The 23,609-nt window shown below is 29.0% G+C and overlaps 1 protein-coding gene across 1 annotated transcript; it reads left to right on the top strand.

The window, feature by feature from the left end:
• Window positions 1-3,786: 3,786 nt before the first annotated feature.
• On the top strand, window positions 3,787-11,908 carry LOC114178984 (ASC1-like protein). The gene is made up of 7 exons (XM_028065157.1): window positions 3,787-4,070; window positions 4,189-4,418; window positions 4,541-4,696; window positions 5,058-5,243; window positions 10,284-10,468; window positions 10,965-11,031; window positions 11,471-11,908. Exons 1-6 carry the CDS (start codon window positions 3,933-3,935, stop codon window positions 10,991-10,993), a joined length of 924 nt encoding a protein of 307 aa, XP_027920958.1. The 5' UTR covers window positions 3,787-3,932; the 3' UTR covers window positions 10,994-11,031; window positions 11,471-11,908.
• Window positions 11,909-23,609: the final 11,701 nt, after the last annotated feature.

The raw sequence follows: 23,609 nt of genomic DNA on the forward strand, positions 1-23,609 counted from the left end.
ATCAAAATTTGGTTCTTCTTCCTTACTAAACTCTGTAAGAAATCTTAACACATCAACCACATTCATTTTCACACGTTTCACATCACTCTTCTTCCCAGTTCCAGAACCTTCCACAGCACCATCACTTGACTCACTTTCCACCACTTTCTCTGATTCACTCAAACCAACGTTCCCAACGACGGTTTCTAAAATCTTGGCAGAACAGTCTGAAGCTTTTTCTGCTTCAGAAACCAGCCCCATACCCTCTGAAGAATCCACACCCAGATCGACCTCCGAAAGTTTTGATTTTTTCGCCGGTGGCTCCCCCGAACGAGACACTTCCCTATCGGAAACCGCAAATTCATCAAACCGGCCATCACGAATCTCGCCCACAACATCTCTTGGTTCTCCGTGCGAGCATTCACCGACGCCCATTTCCCGCGTCAGCTGAACTTCCGAAAACCCTAACTCCGAATCCTTACCCAAATCAACAAACCCCAACCCGTCACATAAATCGACGGACCCCTGCGTCCCAGCGTCAATATCGGCTGCGTGATTAACCGTGTAAGGGTCGTTGCCGTCGGTGGCAGCCTCCGGCGGTGTGTGGAAAACGTCTTGGGGGACGGAGTCTTGGGAGTCGGACAGCGACACCATGACGATGGAGTTGAAGTGCGGCGGGGACTCGGCGGAAGCGAGTGAGGGGGAGTGGTCACGTGAATCGTCCATGAATTTTTGCTCGGACGAGGAAACACGGAAAGGATCGAAAGGAAAAGGTAGGGGTTGATTGTGAACTTGGTAAATGTTTTCTACTGTAGGGTAAACTGTAAATGGTGAAATAAATAATATATTTTATATTTTACAATAAAGAGATAAATTATTTAGTAAATTGTAATCGTGAAATAAATAATAAATTTTATACTTTACAATAAGATAAATTATTAAAATTTAATTTTCCTGTTCATATTTCATCAACTTTTGAAAGTAAACTTCTTATACTTTTAATCATAACACTTTTAATTACATTTAAAATTTATTTTAATTAAAATATCATTTATTAGTTTTAATTGAATTTTTTTTAATTGAAATTTATTTCAACAAAATGTTAAGTAATGTTACAACTTATAATATCAATAAAATAAATATTTAATTGTACTAAATTTTAATGAGATCAAACATAAAAATAAAGTGAATTTTAATTATATTTATTTTTAATTAAATAGTACACATAATTATAATTTTTTTATTGTATTAAATTAATTAAATTTAGGTTTTCTTTAAACGGAATATATTCTCCTAAAATAGTTATCAGGCGGTATAACAAAAGAAATTACGATTTACAGTTTTATTCAAGGATCCTATCAATTCTACAATATTAAAATTGTGTGGATCTAATGAATATTATGTAAAATTATAAAATTTCACAATTTTACTATTTAAATCTTAATTTTAAGTATAAACGCACTTCTCATTAACTTCTATATCTTGATACAATATTAGAACACTTGTAATTTTTCATTTTTCTTAGTTATTTTAGACATAATTTACTAAAATTAATCCTTATGTTTATAAAAATAAAACATCGAAAGAATATTATATATATATATATATATATATATATATATATATATATATATATATATATATATATATATATATATATATATATATATATATATATATGAAAGACTTAAAGAAGTAATTCATATAATTAATGTTAGATAATATTGATGAATATTTTTATAGTCTTCTAATAAATATTATTGGTGGTGTTTTTTCTTTTTTCAAAGTTAAGAAAAAATAGCTATTATTAACTATTATAATTAAAAAAGTTATGAACAAATATATTAAAAATTTAATTTTTTTTTGCTTATTTAAGATTTTGAGATATTGAAAAATAAAACCCAACCAAACCCTTGTAAGAAAGTTACAAAATTATATATTATGAATGTTATATGCGGATGAAATATTTACATTGAAGGTCATTTGTGTATATTAAATTGGGAAATTTCTATCATATATTTTTATTCTGATAACATGTTATGAAAATAAAAATAAAATAAATAAATTGAATTCATCTATTTGATTTATGTATAACTAATAATCTATTTATTATTCTTTAAATTTTCACATCTTTTCAAAAAATCATTTATAGGGTATCAAATTTAACTTAGTCTATTTTGTATAATTATATATTTTTTAATTTTACAAAATTTTATTTTGAAATTTTTAGAACTGTGATATAAACATTCAAACACATTAACAACTATCAAAGCTAAGAATTAACATTTTAAAATGACATGTACAAAAATAGGAAGCTTATTAAATCAACAATAGTAACACAAGAAGGGTGTAATGTAACAATAGGTATAAAAATTTTTTTGTATTTTTAAAAAGGTAAGAAAATGTTACATTGTAAAAAAAATTACTATTACCTCCACTTCTTCATTGGCTTCATATATTCTTTCTTCTAAACTTGTTGCTCTTTCATCAATATTCAGCATGACCTTTGTTTGAGAGAAGGTAAAGTGAAGAGATAACACTTCTTTTTCTATTTTTTTTTTTTTTTATGTTTTCAATGAAACTTAAGAATGTTGACCCCTTGTTTGGCTCTAAGATGTGTGTGTTAATTTTTGCTAGTGTGTTTGTAATTCTACTATATTAGTTTATTTATCTTAATTTAACGTTTATATGTTTGTTATATTTTTCTAATTTCATGTTACTGACAGTGACTTCACTGTCGGTGATATGAGAATTAAATATATATTCTTCGCTTGAACAAAGTTGTTAAAATGTGATTAAAAAAAACTGTGGTTAATAGTTAATAAAATATTTTTAATATTATATATTTTAACAATCTTTGGTATCTCTGTTTACTTTTATTACGTTAACTTCATTATTGTTATACATTGATGTATATATTAAATATATAAAATCACAACTAAATACTTTAAATGAGATTACACAATTTCTTTTTTCATCGTACACTGTTAAACATTTATTTCAATATTTTAAAATATATTAATTTTTTTTAAATTTCCGATTGTTTTGAAGTCATATCACATAACAAGAAAAAGAAAATAGAGTATATACTCTCTGCTATCACCTACCACACTAAAAATATCCTTTAATGATTTCAACACGTAAATAATCTCTAAAATCAAATTAAAAAAAATCAGAGTCAATTATAGTTAATGGTTTTTTTATATTAGTCAACTATGAGTTGCAAAATAAAGATCTACAAAATTAATTCAAACAATTTGAAAATAGTTATTTTATTGTAAGAAGTGGTTCTCTTAATATATTATTTTACCATTATTTTAATACATTATTACTTTAAACCATTGTTTGGTTTGGCCTATTGGAGTGATCTAAAAATTAGCTTTTGCAAATGCTATTTGGAAACAAAATTTCCTGGATTGAAAAATAACCCTGTCTCTAAAATTTTGCTGTGAATAAATTGAAAAAAAAAGAAAACATTGGTTCCAAAAATTACTGAACCAGAAAAATAAGTGCAAAGTGTCTTGGGAGTTTGGTTATGTCCCTTTCAAGAACAAAGAATTTGAGAGAGAGGAGGAGTTAGCAGAAAGGACCATTGGGGTCAGACTCTAATGGAAAACATGTGGAAGAGAATAGTTTTTATTATTATAATAAAAATTAATGTGTAAATTAATGATTTTATTTTGTTGAAATAGCAACAGATTGTTGTTGTGATTTAGTTAAGGAAAATATGTAGTGATATTATTGTTTTGTTAATGAGTATGATAATATAATAGTGAAAAGCAAAACAAAATTTGAAGTTGAAAAAGATAGAAAATTGACTTATTTTGGAAACTGGGAATAGTATTATATATTATATGATGGTGTTGAATTATTTGATGATTCTATAATAAACAAAAAAATTAGGAGGTGTTTAGTTTCCGATTGGATCAACGAAGAAGCATTGAGGGTCATCGATGACGATGAGTTCTTTCTTCCAAAACGTGGACTGGCACCATGAATCTTACCCTGCATATCGCGATTTCTACTTTCTCCCCCTTTTCGCTCTTTTCTTCCCATCCATACGCTTCTTTCTCGACCGATTCTTCTTCCAGGTTCGAACCTTTTTCTCTCCGCATTGACTTCCAATTATTCAACGCGTTTCCGTTGTAATCAATTTCAGCTTTGACCTTCTCTGCACTCTGCTTGATTCTTCATCGCATACGCGCGCAGAAACTGGCCAGACGATTGATTTTCGGAAAGGGGAATGAGAATCTCGACTTGCACACAGATGAGAGAAGAAAAAAGATTAGGAAATTCAAGGAATCAGCTTGGAAATGTGTTTATTATCTTTCTGCTGAGGTTCTGGCTCTCTATGTTACGTATGACGAACCCTGGTTTACCAACACGAGAAACTTTTGGGTGGGGCCAGGGTCTCAGGTCTGGCCAGATCAAAAGACCAAGTAAGATTGTTAGCTTGTTTGTTTATTTCTGCATATCATCTCTACTTACTCCAATGTTGAATGTCCAATGTTGAATGGTGTTTTTTCTTTCCTTTATTTGTTTCTAACTCTTACCATTTCAGGTTGAAATTGAAGGCGGTGTATATGTATGCTGCTGGGTTTTACTCATACTCCATTTTTGCTTTAATATTTTGGGAAACCAGGCGCTCCGACTTTGGGGTCTCCATGAGTCATCACGTTGCTACTGTAATTCTCATTGTGCTGTCTTACATTTTTAGGTATCTTTTCATTCAAGGTTTTTTTTTCACCTCCAATTTAATAGTCTTTGTTCGTTTTTTCTTATTTGAGTTCTCTGAATTGACTTCAATTCAAGCACCTTATCATAAGATGTAATTTTTTCATCTGTTTCATACATTTACTTTGACTAATCAATTTTGTTGACTTACTGGTCTTTAGGGAAAACAAACGGTAAAATAATATTTCAAAATTTTATACTACCTTTTCATTAGCTCACATACACACACAAGACAGAGAGAGAATTATGGAGCTAGTTCCCACACTTGTTCTATTTAATTTTAGTGTATTTTTCCCTTGGAAATTTGATTGTGATTCTGTTCTATGTTTCCTGAACATATTCAGGTTTGCTCGTGTTGGATCGGTTGTGTTAGCAATTCATGATGCTAGCGATGTGTTTCTGGAGATAGGGAAAATGTCCAAATACAGTGGTGCTGAAACTGTGGCTAGCTTTGCTTTTATTCTATTTGTTTTATCCTGGATCATATTGCGCCTCATTTACTACCCATTCTGGATTCTCTGGAGTACAAGGTTCATATTATTTTGTTTCCAATTTACACTGTTTCTCTTCTCTCTGTTATATATTGTGGTCCTCACCTGCCTCTTATGTGTGTTCCTAAAATCTAGGTGAATAAAAAACTGATGTCCCTACCTATATTTATTAAGAGTAAAAAAGAATTAATGAAATACACTCTAAAGGATGATGGCCCCCTGTTGCTCTTCAAATTCAAAAAGTTTTCATCTTATATAAAATATACATTTCTCTCCATGCATTCTTAACAAAACAAAAGTACTTGTTTTTTGTTTTTTAATTTTCATTCCTTCGTTTGTCACTTTGATTTTGTGGATTACAGATTAACTGTTAACTATTCCTCCATACGAGTTTCTTTGTTACAAATTTAGTGCTTATATGCTTGAGTTGTTTTGAATATGTAGACAATGATTCATTGACTGATACATTTGTGGAGCAGTTGCAGTACCCATCCATGTCAAAGCATGCATGTTATCCTGTAATACAAAATTACCTAGGCTAGACCTGTATTCAATTGCAGGATCAACCATGAGTGTAAAGAAAACAATTTTAAGTACTATTTTAGGGATGAAGCCATTTTCTTAGTTAATGGTTAGATTGTCTAGAGTCTCTGACCTCAATCTCTTGTAGAACATGCTCTTCTGCTCAGGTTTATAAGAGACGGAGAAAAAAAAGGACCTGTTAGGTAACTCTAACTAGACAAGAGTTAGGTTAGCAGGAGTTAGTTGCTGACTTGGTCGGCTGTAGTCAGGATATGTAAAGGCCAAAGGTCTAAAGAGATGGCCAAGGAAAGTTTTAGACGTTGAATGGAGGCTCCAAGTTCCTTGAATTATATGGGTGTTCTTTTCTGTGATTTCAAATTGGTATCTGTCCTTTGAATCCAGGAGTTGTGTGTGGGGAGTAGAAGCATATTTATGGGGAGTACATGGAAGGAGTCCTGGGTGAAGGCTTTGGAGAAAGTGGCAATGAGCTGGAGTCAGTTCCTATAATGGTTGGTTGCAATATCTGAAGCAAGATTCATACATGAATTATGTGCATTAGACACTGGAGAGGTTGGTGTCTGTGATGTCTGAAAAAGGTTTAAGTACATGAGACCCCAGGGCCGAGATGGGGATAGAAGATGGAGTGGAGTCCAAATGGAATGAGCAATTCGAATTTGGAAAAGGGGAAAAGTCTAGGAAATCTTCGAAGGGATGCTTTGGGATGGACTGCAAAAGTATTTTTTATTAAGGGGAACTAGTGACGAAGAAAACGTGGGGGCAGTGATGGTTTTTCTTGAAGGAGATGTGCTGTCATGGTTGCAACAGTAGCAAACTTGGGAACAAATCAATCTTGGGAAGAGTTTAAGACTGTCTTGTTGGAAAAGTTCTCACCAGTCTTTATGGCTGATCCTTTTGAATCTCTTCTAACCTTGAAACATGAACAGGCAATGGCCATCACCTAAATTCATAGGCTAACAAGAGAGAGAAAGGGCTATATAAGTAAGCATTTGATGTGAATTTCAAATGGAAAGGGAGAAGATCAAGAAGAATAAAAATTTTGTCAGAGGAAGAGTCTTTCGTAGTTGATGAATAAGCGCACACCACTGAGGGAGTAAGATAGGATGGCCAGATGTAATAACATTTGGAATCAATCTTGGGGGAAGGGCAAATAATTATGCTTGTACCCTATTGCAGCTCTATTGTGGATGCACTGTGATACTGTAATTTAAATCCACATCGCAATGCAAGCTGTTGCAGTTGCAGGTAGCTCTCCAATAGCAATGTTGCTACCGCAACAGGTGTTGTGGTATGGAATTAGAACCTCAATTCTAATATAAAAGGAGGGTGAAGAAGGGGACAAAAACCAGGATGAAAGATACAGACATAGAAGATCAATTGAAAACTTAGCTTTCACATAGGATGACCAGATGTAATAACATTTGGAATCAATCTTGGGGGAAGGGCAAATAGTTCTGCTAGTAGCCCTATTGCAGCTCTATTGTGGATGCACTGTGATAATGTAATTTTAATCCACATTGCAATGCAAGGTTGCGGGTAGCTCTCCAACAGCAATGTTGCTGCCGCAACAGGTGTTATGGTATGCAATTTAGAACCTCAATTCTAATATAAAAGGAGAGTGAAGAAGGGGACAAAAACCAAGGTGGCAGTATTAGTTAATTGTGGGCTACTTAACTTTCTCAATTTTATTGGTTACAGCTAAATTTATGGGCGATAGATACCCTTTCTTATTTTGAGGTGTAGGGTGATTGTTTTAAAATAAGGTACATGAGGATGTGCTGATGGGTCAAGCTTGAGATGTAGGATATTGTTATTCAGTAAAACTTCATATTTGGTTTAGGGGGAGCAAACATCGTCTCTTGATCAATGTGTTGTTTTGAGAAAATATGCCCTTTTATTCTTTGATGATATCCCTACATATATTAATACAATGGATGAACATGTGAAGCACTTAAAGTTGCTCTTGCCGATAGAAATGCAACTTCATTTAAAGGTTAATCAAAAGAAGTGCATCTCTGGATAAGTAGCTTGTAGTCCCTCGGTCACATTATCACATATAAGGTGTGACAACTGTTCCTAATGAATTAGAGGCAGCATGATTGTCGCCTTTTTTAAGGAGTTAAGGTGATTTCTTGATCTTATATTACAAGAAATACATCAATGAGTATGGTAAGGGGCTACTAACGTTTACTTCTTTCTGTAAAAAGACATTGCCACTGGGATTGAGAGGCGTAACTAGCCTTTGGGAAATTTAAGGCTGTTATAACTACTTTTCCTTTATTGGAAGTTCTGGATTTATAGTAACAATTTTTTATGGGAACTAACTCTGCAGGGGGGGAGGGGGAGCGGTTAGATTGGCTGCAATTTTGTTACATCAGACTATTAGCATTATGGAACCAAATCTTATCTTGAAAAAAGCAACATAAATCAGTTTGAGGGGGAATTGATGGTTGTTGTGTTGGCTGTGAAGTAAACACACTATCCTTTGGGTGGGCATTTTATATCAGAATAGATCAGAGAAGTTTGAAGTTTCTTACTGAATATATAGTAATGACCAAGGCTAAAATTATAAAGGCCACTAAGTTGATTAGTTGGTTATGATTTTGATATACAATATAGATTGGGTAAGTATAATTCAGTTGCAGATACTCCTCATTGTGCATCTTTTGCTTCCCTTTCATTAGCCCGGGGGTGGAATACTTTATTCGGAAGATGAGCTGCAGTGGATGAGGAGGGGGTTGCATCTCAGAATTTTTAGAACTTATATATAAAGAGTGGCAGGGTCTATGTTTAGGGAAGGCACAAGGTCAGATATAAGAATTTATGTAGCATCATGTGTAGTTTGCCAACAAAATAAATTGAGCACATCATCACCTATGCAAGACTGTTGCAACCCCTACCTATTCCAACAAAGGTTTGGGTTGACATTTCTAAGGATTTTGTGGGGGCCTTACCCAGGGTCAAGGATACTGTTTTATTGTGGTGGATAGGCTAGGTAAATTTGTTGATTTATTTACACTTGCACACCTTTTTCAGCTAAGGATATTGCAAAACTGTTCATTTCAGAGAGTTCATTTGCATGATTTTCTGTCAATCATTGGATTGACAAAGATAAACTTTTTATGAGTTGGTTTTGGAACAAACTAGTAAAGCAGAAACCCTACTTCAGATGAGTTACTTGCCATCCACAAATGGATATGCCAACTAAAGTGCTCAGTCAATATATTTGAGCTCATCGACAGGTATAAAACCATGACAATGGTAGCTGCATCTAGCTTGGTCTGTGTTTTGGTTCAATAACAATTATAATGCCTCCACCAATGTCGCTTTTCGGAGTATTGTATGGAAGGACCCTCTATTGTTGAAAGGAACAAAAATCCTTTCCAAGATTGAGAAAGTAGATAAGCTGACTCAACAAAGATATCCTACTGCAAGAGCCGTTTGAGGGTTTTCTAAGAACATAATAGCAGATGAGATGAGACACAATGCCAACTGTCACAGAAGATGTGGTTTCTGGGAAGGTGACTGGGGAGTTTTGACGTTACAACCATATGATGAGATTGTTGGCTAAAAGACCCAATGAAAAGTTGAGCCTGAAGTTTTGTGGACTTTAAAGGTTTTAAGTAGGTGGGGGCATTTGTTTACAGATTAGAGTTTCCAGCAACAGTAAAATTCACCCTATTTTGAGGGTTAGCAAGTGAGAAAGAAGTTAACTTCTGATTTGAGCATAACTTTGTAAAGGTCAAAGGTGTAAAGAGTGAATCAGGAAAGATTTTAGACAATGAGTTGGTGGGGAGGAGCATCAGGTTCCTGGAATTACCTGGGTGTATTTTCTGGCAATTACCAGTGAAAATACACATTCTTCCTTTGTTACATTCTCTCTTTCTTTTTAATCTTACCCTGGTCCTGTTCTATAACATTTTGGAAAAGTATTGTTGTCATTTGGACTGTTTAAGAATGTGGCAAAATCTGATTGGGTAATGTCAGTGCTATAATAGTAAATTAGAGAAACAAAATGTATTATCTTGCTGCATTAGATTTACCTCCGTATCACTACACTGTTGTTTTTAACTCCTCCCAGCTCAAGAGTCCCTTTAACATTTTCAAATTTCAATATAAATGACTTCAGTTTCTATATAGTGTAGGTGTTTTTATTGGCAAAAAGATATAGCGTTAGGAATATATAGATTTTTAACGATCCTTATTCTGAAAATGTTTTTCATGCTCTTCTGTTTTATACCATCCATTTCATTTTTACTTATTTGATATTCAGGTCATTAGTTTTCAGTGTTCTAATGGGTTTTACATTGAATTTATCCAAAAACGTTTAGCTTTTTCATTGTTAAGTTTTTAGGTGTCTTGTTAATAAAATTTGTCTGCTGGGGCAAGTTTCGAAGTAAATCTCTCTTGTAAACACTATAAAAGAAATTTGTTAGTCTTCATAAGAATTTTAACAATTCAGTTTGAGGAGTAATACACAATTGTCTTTTATTTATGTCATTCCGATCCTCTGATCATTTGCTTTTTTCCCCTTTTCAGTTATGAAGTTCTGCTCACGTTGGATAAGGAAAAGCACCGAGTGGATGGTCCAATATATTATTATCTGTTCAATAGTCTTCTGTACTGCTTGCTTGTTATGCATATTTATTGGTGGGTGCTGATATTTCGGATGCTTGTTAAACAAATCCAAGCAAAAGGGAAAGTTAGTGAAGATGTTCGATCTGGTAAGTTGAAATTGTGTTGTGTGCAAAATGTAAACTTTTTATTAACTGAGCAACCTTGTGAAAAATTTGTTCCCCATGCCTAGTGTTTGCATTTAACTAGAAGAGAAAAACAACTATAGAAATATATTATGATTGTAGACGTAAGTTCTAGCTTTGAGTTATTATGAACAGAATCTGGAATCTAGATTAGAAATGTTATTTAGTTGACTTTTGCTTAGTTTATAGTTTTTTCTTCTAATTCCACGTGGACACTGAAGTTATTAATAACTGAAAAAAGAGGCTTACCAAAACTAAAGTTGACAAAAAGAATATGACTTCACATCTTTGTGATCTGATCTATAGAATAAAAATTGAATGTCTTTTGTTCAATTAATTAGAAGTTGATTTACTTTCTGGTATTGGCTTTAGTCTGTCATTTTTTATTATTTGTGTATTGGTTAACAGGAAATTTCCTTAATTGTTTATCTGCAAACTGCTGCACATTTTGTTTCTGCAGATTCAGATGAAGACGAACATGAAGATTGAGTAGGGAAGCAAAAGCATAATGTAATCTTTGGACAAAGGTGAATTTTTGAAATGACGATTGTTTTACAACATTACATATGAATGCATCTTTTGTGGTAAATATATTGATTATGTTAAACTGTCCATACTTTATTTTATTAGAAAGAGTTGGTTGCGTTTGTCCGTAATTATATTGTAAACTAGGATCAACTTCTAAGTTTTTTGTTCTTCTAGTTCAATGTAACAAAAGCTTAGAAGGAAACTACACGGAAAATATGATTAAAGCCTTTGCCGGTCTCATTGCATATTATGAACTCTTTAATTATATATTTTGCTGGCATTGTCTCATGTGGAAAAAGAGAGAATTTAAATTTCGTCTTTGTTAGGTGAGATACAGAGCAATAAAAAAATGTAAGACTAGTGCTGTATCTTTTAAGGGTTGCTACGACTTACTTTCCTTAAATTAAGTGAGATGGTGTTTGGTTTTATTTCTTGCAGATGTGTGATTAGCCTCAACCGTTTTCTGTGCCTTTGGCCACAACGCTAATATTTTCAACTCTTATTCAAATTTGAGAGGATTGTATCTATACGGATTGGAGTACAGACTTCGGACCTGGTATAAAAAGGGTAACACATGGAGGGAATTTTTATTCTTCTAAACTCTTGGTCTACACTGCGCATCCTGAAGTTTAGGTCGTACTGCCTGACATTTGGTTAAGACATTTTGACTTTCATGATTATTTGTCCCTCGTTCAAATTACAAGTATTGTGTCCATTAATGTTTTCTGCACAGATGTTATCCTCTTGCTTTTCATTTATTGGAGAAGAAAATTATTGGTGTTAGTTGCTGTGGTTCTGAACTTGTTCTGGGTTATGTTGATTCACGGAATTCAGCTTTAATTCACAATTAAATAAAAAGTAAAAGCCTGTCATAAATTATTTTCCCACTTTATTCTGATAATACTGTTTAGATGCTTTTTCTCATTTATGACTGCCAGGGAAAGGGGAAATGAGCCAAAAGATTGAGTTTAAGTTATGAATAAAATATTGCGTCAGGGGCTTAAAAACTCTAGAGTTAGTGCCAAGTCTATCTACAAACTCATTCACGAAGCCTAATATGGGTAAACATCACAGGTGCTTCAAATGTTCTATGTTTTCTTTCATTTTGGACTGTAGATCTCATCATCCGATTTCGTATCAATTAAAAAATATAAAAATGATTTTCATTATACAAATACAAATGATGCAAATTTTATTATAAAAGTTAATTTTGTAAAATTGAATTAGATTAAAATTTACTTTTCAACTTCTGATAAAATGACCAGTGAACAAAGATGATAATGAGAGATAAAATCCTGAAGCTAGAAGAAAGTTTTGGCCTTGTTGTGCGGAAGAAACAGTACATGACAATGAAGACCAAATTGTTGAGAGAAGAGAGCATGGACTTGGCACTAACGATCTGAGTTCAGATTTTTTATTGATTTTTTTTTACTGTTTTTAAATATCTTCTTAATATATTTTACGACTATTCTCATGACGACATCAAGGTGGGTACATGTCATTCGAAGCTGTCTTTCCACTTGGTCGTGATAACCAGGTTGCATCGTATAATGTGTTTGTTCAACGATGGGGTGATTTTCTTGGTTCTCCATCGTATAATGTGTTCGTTCCACGATGGGATGATTTTCTTGGTTCTCCATCGTATAATGTGTTCAAAAGTGTTGCATACACAAGAATAAAAAGGCCTATACAAGTTCTTTTAAGAAGCTCGATATGGGTTGTTTGTTCTTTCACTAAAACTTAGAAAAGAACCAACAAAATCATTTCGAAAGAATAATGCAACAAGTTCAATCATAATCATATTAATTTTATATATGAAAATTTAATCACAAATATAATAAATGTTACCACCATCAATATAATATATATAGAGAAAAAAAGTGAAAGAGTAATGAAATAGATTAGTTTCATTCTCAAACCTTTAATTTTATTTTATAATAAAAAAATAATAATTTATCTAGTAAAATGTGTCCTTAATTGTTGTAATTCTTTCTCTTCTTTATTAATATATTAAAAGCAAAGATCAAAGGCACAAAGAAGTAAAATAGTTGGAAGTGTGCATCTATTCTTTTTTTGTTTTCTTTCAAGTTTAATTACTCAGATGTTACCCATTTTGGTACAAAAAGTGCTTCAATTAGGTATCTTTTAGACAGAGTTGACTAACGACGTGCCACATGTTAGTTTGTGATTTTTTTGATTTTTTTTTAATTTTTTGAAAAAAATATTTAAAAATGTCACGTGTCAAGTTTCTATGTGTGACATATGACATTGTCAGTGTCACGTGTTAGTGTCACTATTAGATGCCTTGTGTTGATTTCGATTTAGTTCCCATATATGTTTTTTTGTTTCAATTTAGTACTTATGGGTATCTGATTCAATTTTGTCCCAATTTTTTAATAATTAAAATATTTTTGTAATCCATTTTTTATAAGATTAAAACTAATTAAGTATAAATATTTTTACAAAATTAAGTACTAATATTTATATTGTTTCTCTCAATTTCAAACCAAATTTATTATTTGTATAAATGTTTTACTAATATTTTTTATTAAAAATGACTTTTTAACATATTACTTTATTAATTACTTTTTTATTAAGTACTTATGTTTTTTAATTATTATTTTTTTCCAAAATAGAACAATATTGTCTGTTACTAATTTTAAACCAAAATTTCTATTTGTATGAATGTTATACTAATATTTTTTTATTAAAATGACTTAATAAAATGACTTTTATCACTAAATTTTAATATAAATATCAAATACTTAATTTTTGTAAAAATTTTATACTTAATTACTTTTCATTTTATAAAAAAATAGATTTTAATTATTAAAAACAATTAGGTCAAAATTGAATTAGATACACGTCAGTAGGTACTAAATTGAAACAAAAAGATATATATGGCGACTAAATCGAAATCAACACAATGACATCTGATAGTGACACTGACATGTGGCATTGCAATACCACGTGGCACTAACAATGTCACGTGTCACACACAAGGACTTAACAAATGGCATTTTATTTTATTTTTCAAAAAATTAAAAAAATTTTAAAAAAATTTTAAAAATAGAAAAAAACCATAGACTGACACGGTACACGTCGTTAACGACATTAGTCAACTCCGTCTGAAAGGGACCTAATTGAAACACTTTTTCAACAGTTGGGATGCAATTGACACTTTTTTAAAAGCGGGTACCAGATTGACACACATGTACCAAAGTGGGTATCATCCGAGTAATTAAACCTTTCTTTTACTACACATAGACAAGATATTAGTATTAAAAATATTGTAAATTTAAAATACATGGAGAAATCGTATGGAAAGGGGTGTAGTGCAGAAGCGACTCAAGAGTTTGGGAAGTCTTTTATTTAAAATTTATTTTTCGAGTTCTTTTGATGCAAAATTATTTATTAATTTTCATTATTAATTTCATTTATTTATTTTTAATAGGTAATAAGGTTAATCCATTTAATCATTCTTGAGACATAGTTGATCTTAAATAAGTTTTCTATTATTTTTAACTTTGAGAAAACTCCTTTCGCTTGAAGCACTTGACACTGAAATTGTTAACATTATTCCATAAGCATTTAGAACATTTAGAAAGAATATAATCTTCTTATATAATTAAGATGTTAATTGGTTTATCATTTTCCAAATCTATCATTTCTCTATGTTCTTACCCAGATCTTGAGGTGGACACTTCAAGAGGGGGACGAGCCTAGGATCTTCGAGTGCCTCATGTGATGATTCTAGTGAGAGGGATCCACCAGCAGAGAACTCTCCAATGCTCAAGACAGTAAGAGTTATGGATCATTGTATGCAAGTAATATTATGTATTGTTCAAGATGCCCGATGTATCGTAACAATGCCAATATAAATAGGGCCTACATGTTAATATTGTAATTAAGCAGAATTGATTACGATAATAATCACTTACCTATAATTATTGTAATTAAGGCATATCATTAATGCATGATCTTAATTGACGAGGGGGAGTCATAATAGCCACTTAATTATGATTATTTGGGTCCATCATGTCCAATTGGGTCGAGTATGCACACTTTCAAGAAATTTAATTCTGAAAATAAATCAAATCGATAAGTATCCAACAAATTATTATCTTTCAAAGATTTTTAAAAAATGTACAATTCAGTGACTTTAATTTTTTAACACTAAATATAAAAATATAAATATCTTTATATATTTTAAATTGTTCAAATCTAATTGAAAGTGTGATAATTTTTTTATCTACAATATACAAAAAATATGCAAAAGGTAATCAATTCTAAATGATTCTTGAAGAGATTTTAAAATTTAATTCTCAATATTTTCATCATATTGTTTTTTTTTTTGCATCTAATACGTTTTTCATGAAACTTATCTTCGCAACTCGATAGTAAGTCTTTTTTTTTTTCCTAAACTTGAATTTTCTTTCTACAGAAAACTCAATTTTGAATTATGCTCCAATTAATCTATTATCTACCAAAACTAAAAGTAACTCATAATCTAATTAATAGTTTTGTAGAAAAAATTCAGTTCCTCATCAAGATGTATGCAAAAAAACTCTCGAAACTAATAAATCGAAAAATAAAATTGGACAAAAAAACACATTTCTAATTTTAATACAAATCCAAAATAGAATAAAAACAATACAGCACAAATAGAAAGATAAAAAATATTAACTAGAAATGAGAATGTAAAAATTGGTATATACGAACAATATGAGATTTAAGGAATGTAATTTACTAAAACTCTAAAAGAAGGACTCTTAAAAGAAAAGAAAGTAAGGAGAAGCAAAAACAGTCACCTAGCGATAAAAAGATAGAAGAAAATAGAACCTAAATTGATTATTAGAGAATAAAGATAACTAATAATTCTCTTTTTGGTAAATAAAATTTTAATTTACTAAATAAAGCTTTTAACTCATTAATTATCATTTTTAATACCAATAAAAATTAACAGACACTAATAATAATTTAATTAAATTTTATTCTCAAACATAAACTTATAATTAATTTTTAGAGCTATATTAATAATAAAAAAATTTAGGCCTTTTTTTAAATATAATTTTATAATTAATTTAATAGAGGTATATTAGTACAAAAAAAATTGATGTCTTTTTTCTTAAACATAGTTTTATAGTTAATTTAATAGAAAAATATTAGTAGTAAAAGAAAAAAAATTTTGAGGCCTTCTTTGCCTGGAGGCTTAAAAGTGAATACTTTATTTGCTTTACCTTTAAGCCGACCTTGAGAGACTGATACCTAATTTAATAACTTAAGAGAATTCTATGTGATAATTCAAAAAGAAAAATCATATTTTGACTCTCACAATTTGACTATCATTTTGTACTACCTGATGTGACTTAGTGTGAAGCATTAATTAATGTACAATGTACAACTATCTTTTCCTTTGATAGAATCAATGCCCAATACTAAGGGACGTTAGGGAGTACAAAATAGAAGTTAAATTGTGGGAGTCAAAATATCATTGTCCAATTCAAAAAGAGATAATTCAATGATTCCATGTCTATAATGATAAGGAAGCAAGAAAGAAAACAAAAGGTTTTGAAAAGGATAACTATAAGTGTACTCATTGTAATAAGGATGTTATGAAATCACAGGATACCTAAGAGACAGGATCATAATTGGGCATCAAAGAATTAAAAAATGAAATACATTGTTGTAACTACTAATGGCAAAGAAGATAACAAATACATAATGCTTTTGCTAAAATTACAAGTAGTGATGATCTTAATAGTAAGAACTTAATAAGTACATAACTTATTTTAAGTAATGCATGGATAATTGACTCTATGTGTTTTTATCATGTGATTTTTTATCTTGGACAAATTAAAAATCTCAAACCTTCCTTTAAAAAAAATATTTTCACAACCAATGACAATAAATCAACTATAATTTGAGAAGGAACAATCTATATTTCAAGCAATTCGAACTTTTATATTATGCTTGTTGTTCCTCTCTAAAATATAATTTATTATCAATCTCTCTAAGAACAAGTTCTATTATTGCAATTTTTGGGTTTGACTCTTGTTTTTAAGGATATTCAAATGAGAAGGATCCATTGTGGTATTTAGTGAGAAAGGTTGTATTATTTGGATTTGATAGAAAAAGATTAAAAAGAAAGGCTTAGTTTTAATGAAAAAAAGGTTTCACACTAACACAAAAATAGACATTTACATCACCTAACTTACGTCTGACAATGAGAAGATCACACGTAAAAAAGTGCAGTGACATTTTTGTAAATAAGTGGAAGCAATTTACGTCAAACATCTTTTTATTTGACGTAAAATAGATCATTTACGTTGGACAAAACAAAGTCCGACGTAAATAATATGTTTTATGTTGAGAAAAAAATATATTTAACATAAATATTTTCCATATATCAAAACCAAAGTTCTCCTCCTCATTTGACGCACTATGCGAAAATAACAAAAATACTCTTGCGAGTTAGGGTTTGATCTCCATCGATGAAATGATGGAAGTTTGGAGATTCGTTTATGTGTATTCATTAGCTTTGCTTTTCCATTGAGGTTTGTTTGCTAATATTTCCTTTTTTTATTTGTGACCATGACTATTTATTTAGGAACTTAGTCATGGATTTATATCAATATCCTATTTATTTTGTTTACAGTGTTTGTTTGTAAAAATAAGTTGGTATTGTCTACAATGTTAGCTTGTAAAAATACATTGCTAAAAAAAGCTTGCATTTTTTACGTTTATGATATTTAAAATCAAAATAAAACCTCGATTCTCACCTTGGTTCATTTCTATCACAAAATAAAAAATGTATTTTATTTCTAAACTTGTTTCTGTTTGGGGTGTTACATATCATTTTGATAAAGTAGAAAAAAATTGGTGAACTCGGAAGCCAAACTTGGGAGAGAGGTTGGGCCACTCCAGAAGAATATTGAGTTGAACAGATTCAAGGATATCAAGTTCTAAAGAGTACTAGATACCCTTGAACCTGTACAACTCAATCTTTTTCAATTTAGCTTAAACTTTTTTCTAAGTTTGGGTTCTCTGTTTACCAATTCTTCTTCAACTTTATCAGAATCCTTCATTTGATTTACAACACGTTAAACTAAAACAAGTTCAAAAATGTTTATTTCAATGTATTTTTTATTAGTTGTAGACTTTTTAACATCAAACCTGGTATAGTCCAACGTAATATTACGTTTTTACATCAAACACGTAGAAGTGTCTACGAAATTTACTTCGTACACTACCAGGTTCGACGTAAATATACGTCATGTGTTTTTCATGTGATGTAAATTTACTTGTCCTACAATAACATCATATATATCTCTCTGATGTAAAAAAACCCAAAATAATTTATGTAAAAGGCCTTCGATGTGTTAGTGTCCAAAAGTGAGAAAAGGCAAGGATATTTAGTTATGACATAATCCTGTAATTTGGTTATATAAAGAAATTATTTCTAAATGTATTTGATCAATTACACCGTTCAACTTTGTATTTTGATGTTTGTAAGCTTGCAAAGAGTCACAAATTATTTTTCTTTAATTCCAAATGAAGGTTCCTTTTCCTTTTATGATGGTTATTCACTATTATATATATATATATATATATATATATATATATATATATATATATATATATATGATTTGTCTAAGGTTTCTTAAAGTTATTTGTAACATTTATGATGACTATCAAATGACTTGGTTATGTTTGACAGAGTCTAAAAGTGAAGTTGAAGACTATTTCAAAAAAAATTCAAAATAATTAAGATTTAGTACAAAACACAAGTTTAGGTACTCTGATATGATTATAGAGGAGAATAATTACAACTTCAACATTTTTTAGTAGTCAAAGCAAAATTAATATTTGTTTTTAGTTAGTTTTTCACTCAAGTGAGATATTTTTGTTTAAGAGAAAAGAAAAGCAAAATAAATTTCGTTTATTTTCGCTTAAGCAAGAGGTTTCTTAATCAAGTGAGAGATTCCTTTCTGAAGAAAGAGAGATTGAGAGCAATTTTTTTTCCTTAAATGTTCACTCTCACTAGATATTTTCATTCAAGCAAGATTCTCACTCAAGTTGTTTGAATATTGACAATAAACCAACTTTCCTTGCAGTTGATAAATTTTGCTCAAATTAGAATATGTCATTCAAACATCACTTATATGATTAAATTAGTATGTTTTTAAATTAATTATTGATGTGTCTTTATGTATAAAATAAATGAAAAAATTTAAAGACTTTATTTGCTCCATATATATGAATTTAAAGGGTAAAATTGAGTGAATTAGTACATTATATTATACCTTAATATAATCATATAGATTAAGGTATCAATGATGAGAAATTGAGAAAGAATATTTTTACATTGTGACATTTTTGTAGATGTACTACTTATATTGTAATGAACTCACTTTAATTCTTGGATTTGTTACTGATCTAAATCTTGAGTACATAAAGTCTTGATCTTTCGTAAGATAAATTAACATTATGAAAGAAACTCTGAAATAATAACCAGTTTTAATGACAAAAAATATAGTTATAGACCAATTTATGAGTATTTTTTAATTAAAGACCAATTTTTTTATAGTTAATGTTAGTGACTAATTTAGAAATCAATTTATAATAAAAATTATTTTATTTAATAATTTAAAAATTAATTATAAATTTTTGAAACTATTTTAATTATTAATAAGTTTTAGTTTATAAATTAATATTTAAATTGGTGACTATAATTATTTTTTATTATTAAAATTAGTCATTATTCAAAGATTTTCTTGCAAATATTTTAAAAGATGTATGTTGTTTTTATATTTAATCTTTTAAATATCTATTTACATACATATATTCATTATTATCCATTTGTTTTAAGTCTATATGATTTAATAAATGTAATTATGAAACTTTTTTTACAAGTCCTTTCTTTTTACATCGTACTTTATATATTATATTAACATTTTATTAGAATGATATATGCTTTGTTTAATATATTTTACGGGGTGTGAATATATTTTGCATTTTCTTTTCAAATTTAGTTAGGATAAATTTCTCTTCAAACTTCAATGGACTTAATAAGTACATGTATATCTGAATTTTAGTTAATAAACTAAGTTGAGCTTCAAGTTAACTTTTAAATTAAATCGAGCTTTAGTAAATATTATTTCAAGTTCAAAATTTTCACTGGATTTTAAGAAACTTTTATTTTGTATGTAATGCCTTTTTAATGTGTTTTCAAAAGACATTATTTTGATATTAATTTTTAAATATATTTTAAGATATCAAAATCAATTAGCATAAGAAGAATAAGAGAAATCCAAATTCTTTTGTTCCATACATGAAAAGAATTGTCACACAAGAGTATGTATAAATAAGTTAATATTATTTGAGTTGAACTCAATTTTTATTTTGTAATTGAAATGCAAACCCACTTTGGTGCCACTTACTTTTTACACCACCAATAGGATGGAAAACTTACCTAAGTCAGAATTTGGAGGAAAAGATAATAAAGACTTCATAATTACTGTATCGTACCTGTTATCATTAGAGATCAGATTGCATTAATTGTGAAATCCTCTTGAAACAATCATACAATTCAATGCTTTGCAACAACTCATAAACAAATAAGTAAAACATGCATCTATTATTCATCACTTATTCTTTTTAATTTCTTTATTATTATTTTTCTATATCATCGTTGCTTATCATCATTAATACTTTTCCCGCCTCTTTACACCCTTTTATATCCCTTGGTTGGTTGATCGAGAGAAGTGTTGATTTTGTAATTATTTTATATTAAAGTAACCGACTTTTCTTATATCTTGTTATAATTTTGATAATAATTTATATTTTTTTTAATACTTTGAGATCTCTACTTTAATAATAATTTTAGAAATATGATTTACTTTTTAGAATTTTTTTTTATCTAATAATTTTGAAAATATTCTTCAAATTTTTAATTATTTTTTCCTAACTAGTAAAATATAAACCAAATATTTATTTTTTTAATTTTATTAAATAAAACCTAAAATATTTAGAAAGATAATTATAAAACAACAATAAAAAATAAACAAAATAAAAATATGATAATGTCAATTATATGCAAGCAAGTGAGCGAATGAGTGTGCGTGCATGTCTATGTGTGTGTAGAAGCAAGTGTGTATCTGTGTGCATGTGTACATATAAGCGAGTGAGTGATCTTGCGTGGAAGGTGAGCATGTGTGCATGCATGCGTGTGTACGTGCAAGCAAGAGGGTGTGAGTAGGTGCGTACAAATTTTTTCACTTTTTCAGGCTTTTCTTACCTTCTTCATGCAATGTTTGTCTTGAATTTTTGTGATTTTCATAATTTTTTATTTTTGGATTTATCTTTAAGGTGTCATAAAACTTTAATCAATTTATTTTCACACCTCCATGAGTTAAACTTAATTACAACTGCACCAACACACCTCAAAATATTCAAAGAACATTTATGCAATTTTAAAATTATTTTTAACATGATTTTATATCTCATACTCAATAAATCTAATTATAAAAAATCTTAATTAAAACAATATTTTAAAACACAAAAACCAATTAGGGATATAATATTAAAGGCTAAATGAAAATATAAATATGTACTCATCAATACACGTGCAAGTGAGTAAACATGTCCGTGCACGCATACGTAAGAGCAAGCATGATATGTGTTTGTACATGTGTGTGTGCGTGTGTACGTTATTTCAAATAATAAAATTATAATAAAAGTTTAAAAATTTTATCAATTTTTTTATTTTTTAGAAAAAATAATAACATAAATAACTACAATAACTTCAAATAACTTATTTTTTTTATGATTTTTTAATTTTTATTTTAAAAATCAAATTATTTTTAAATTAGATGTAGTTTTTTCTAAACAGCTTTTGTGATTGAACATAATTCATATCCGATCCTATTATTATAATAATTTGATGTTATAACTCTACATGAGATGACAAAAACATGTGATATGAATTCCTATTGGGGAAACACCGAACAAACAAACAATGAGTACGTAATTTAAATTAAATCAATTTTTTTAATCATTTTGTATATTGTAGATCCTTTCTAAAAATTATTTATATTAATTTTTAAAAATTTGATTTTTAATTTATGAACAAAATAACTTTTAACTAAAGTTTGATTTCCTTTTTTCTTATGTTTTTTAGAAGTGTTCATGATTTTTTTAAGATCTTCAATATTACAATATTATCTAACTGAACTTTAAATGCTTTCGAGCTTAATATACTATTTTTTTTCTCATTTTATCTTTTAAAAATTTCAATTGTCCATTTAATACAATCTTAAAACTACATTCTTTCTTACTTACTAACAAGTCAAAACACATCCGTTCAATTTTTTATTTATTTTAAAAATAAATATAAATATTTTTTTAAAATTTTATTATAAATATATTTTTATTTATTTTATAGATTATTTTTTTCTGTTAAAAATATTTATTTTAGTTTAAAACAACTAATTTAAAAATAAAATTAAATAAATAAAACAATTAAATTTAAATGATATAAAAAACCATAGTAATATATAACGTATTCTAAAACAATTAAATAATTCACAAGTATATTCTTCTTCTTTTTCTTTACAAAATTTATATTGTATTCTGAACAATTAATTCACAACTATAAATTTAGGAAAGTGCGTAAAAGAATTTCTATAAATTAACTTTTAATTTGTAAATTAATGTGGATAAAGTCTTCGAGTTTTTGTATGAATAAGTGGAATAATAACATATAGATCCAGGAGCAAAGTGAAATGTATTTTCAGTCTTATAACTTCTTTTGAAAGAATATACCAAAGACATTTAACATCATCAGTGAGCCATTAAAAAATTTATAAAATATATAAAAATATAATTTTTAATTTAAAATCTTACAATAATAAATTTTACAAAAATATATTTATATATTATTCTTCTCTAAAACATTCAACTAACTGTAAATTCTTAAAAGTTCAAATAAAGTAAATTACTTTTACACGGAATGAATGAATACTAATCCAAAATTGAAATAAAAAGAAATGTTGAAATCTATCATAGTTGCAAAATTGACTTGACACATATCCACCACGTGTAAGATTTAAATACGCAAATCTACTATTAATAAAAAAAACTTAAATATTGGGTATAAGATGTGTCGCATTCAAATTCACAAAATTGGTAGAGTATATGTTGTGAGTAATTTAAATATGAGTCAAAATTTTATATTGGATAAAAAAAATAAAGTTAAACATTATATAAGGTAAAATACTCATAATTTTATTGTTTTAAGATTTTGGATAATTGTAATGTCAAATACTTTATGTATGTAAGATTAATATCATCTATATAAATTACAATCTCTCAATGACTATAACTTCATATAAAAAATATGAAACATAATTCATAATAAAAAGAATCACCGTATATAAATAATTGATAACATAATCGTAACACAAAAAAGTCACTATACATATATATATATATATATATATATATATATATATATATATATATATATAATCCCTACGGTAGACTCTCGTATCCAAAATCATGCATCAATAAACTG

Source organism: Vigna unguiculata, chromosome 3 (assembly GCF_004118075.2).
Source record: "Vigna unguiculata cultivar IT97K-499-35 chromosome 3, ASM411807v1, whole genome shotgun sequence".
NCBI lineage: Eukaryota > Viridiplantae > Streptophyta > Magnoliopsida > Fabales > Fabaceae > Vigna > Vigna unguiculata.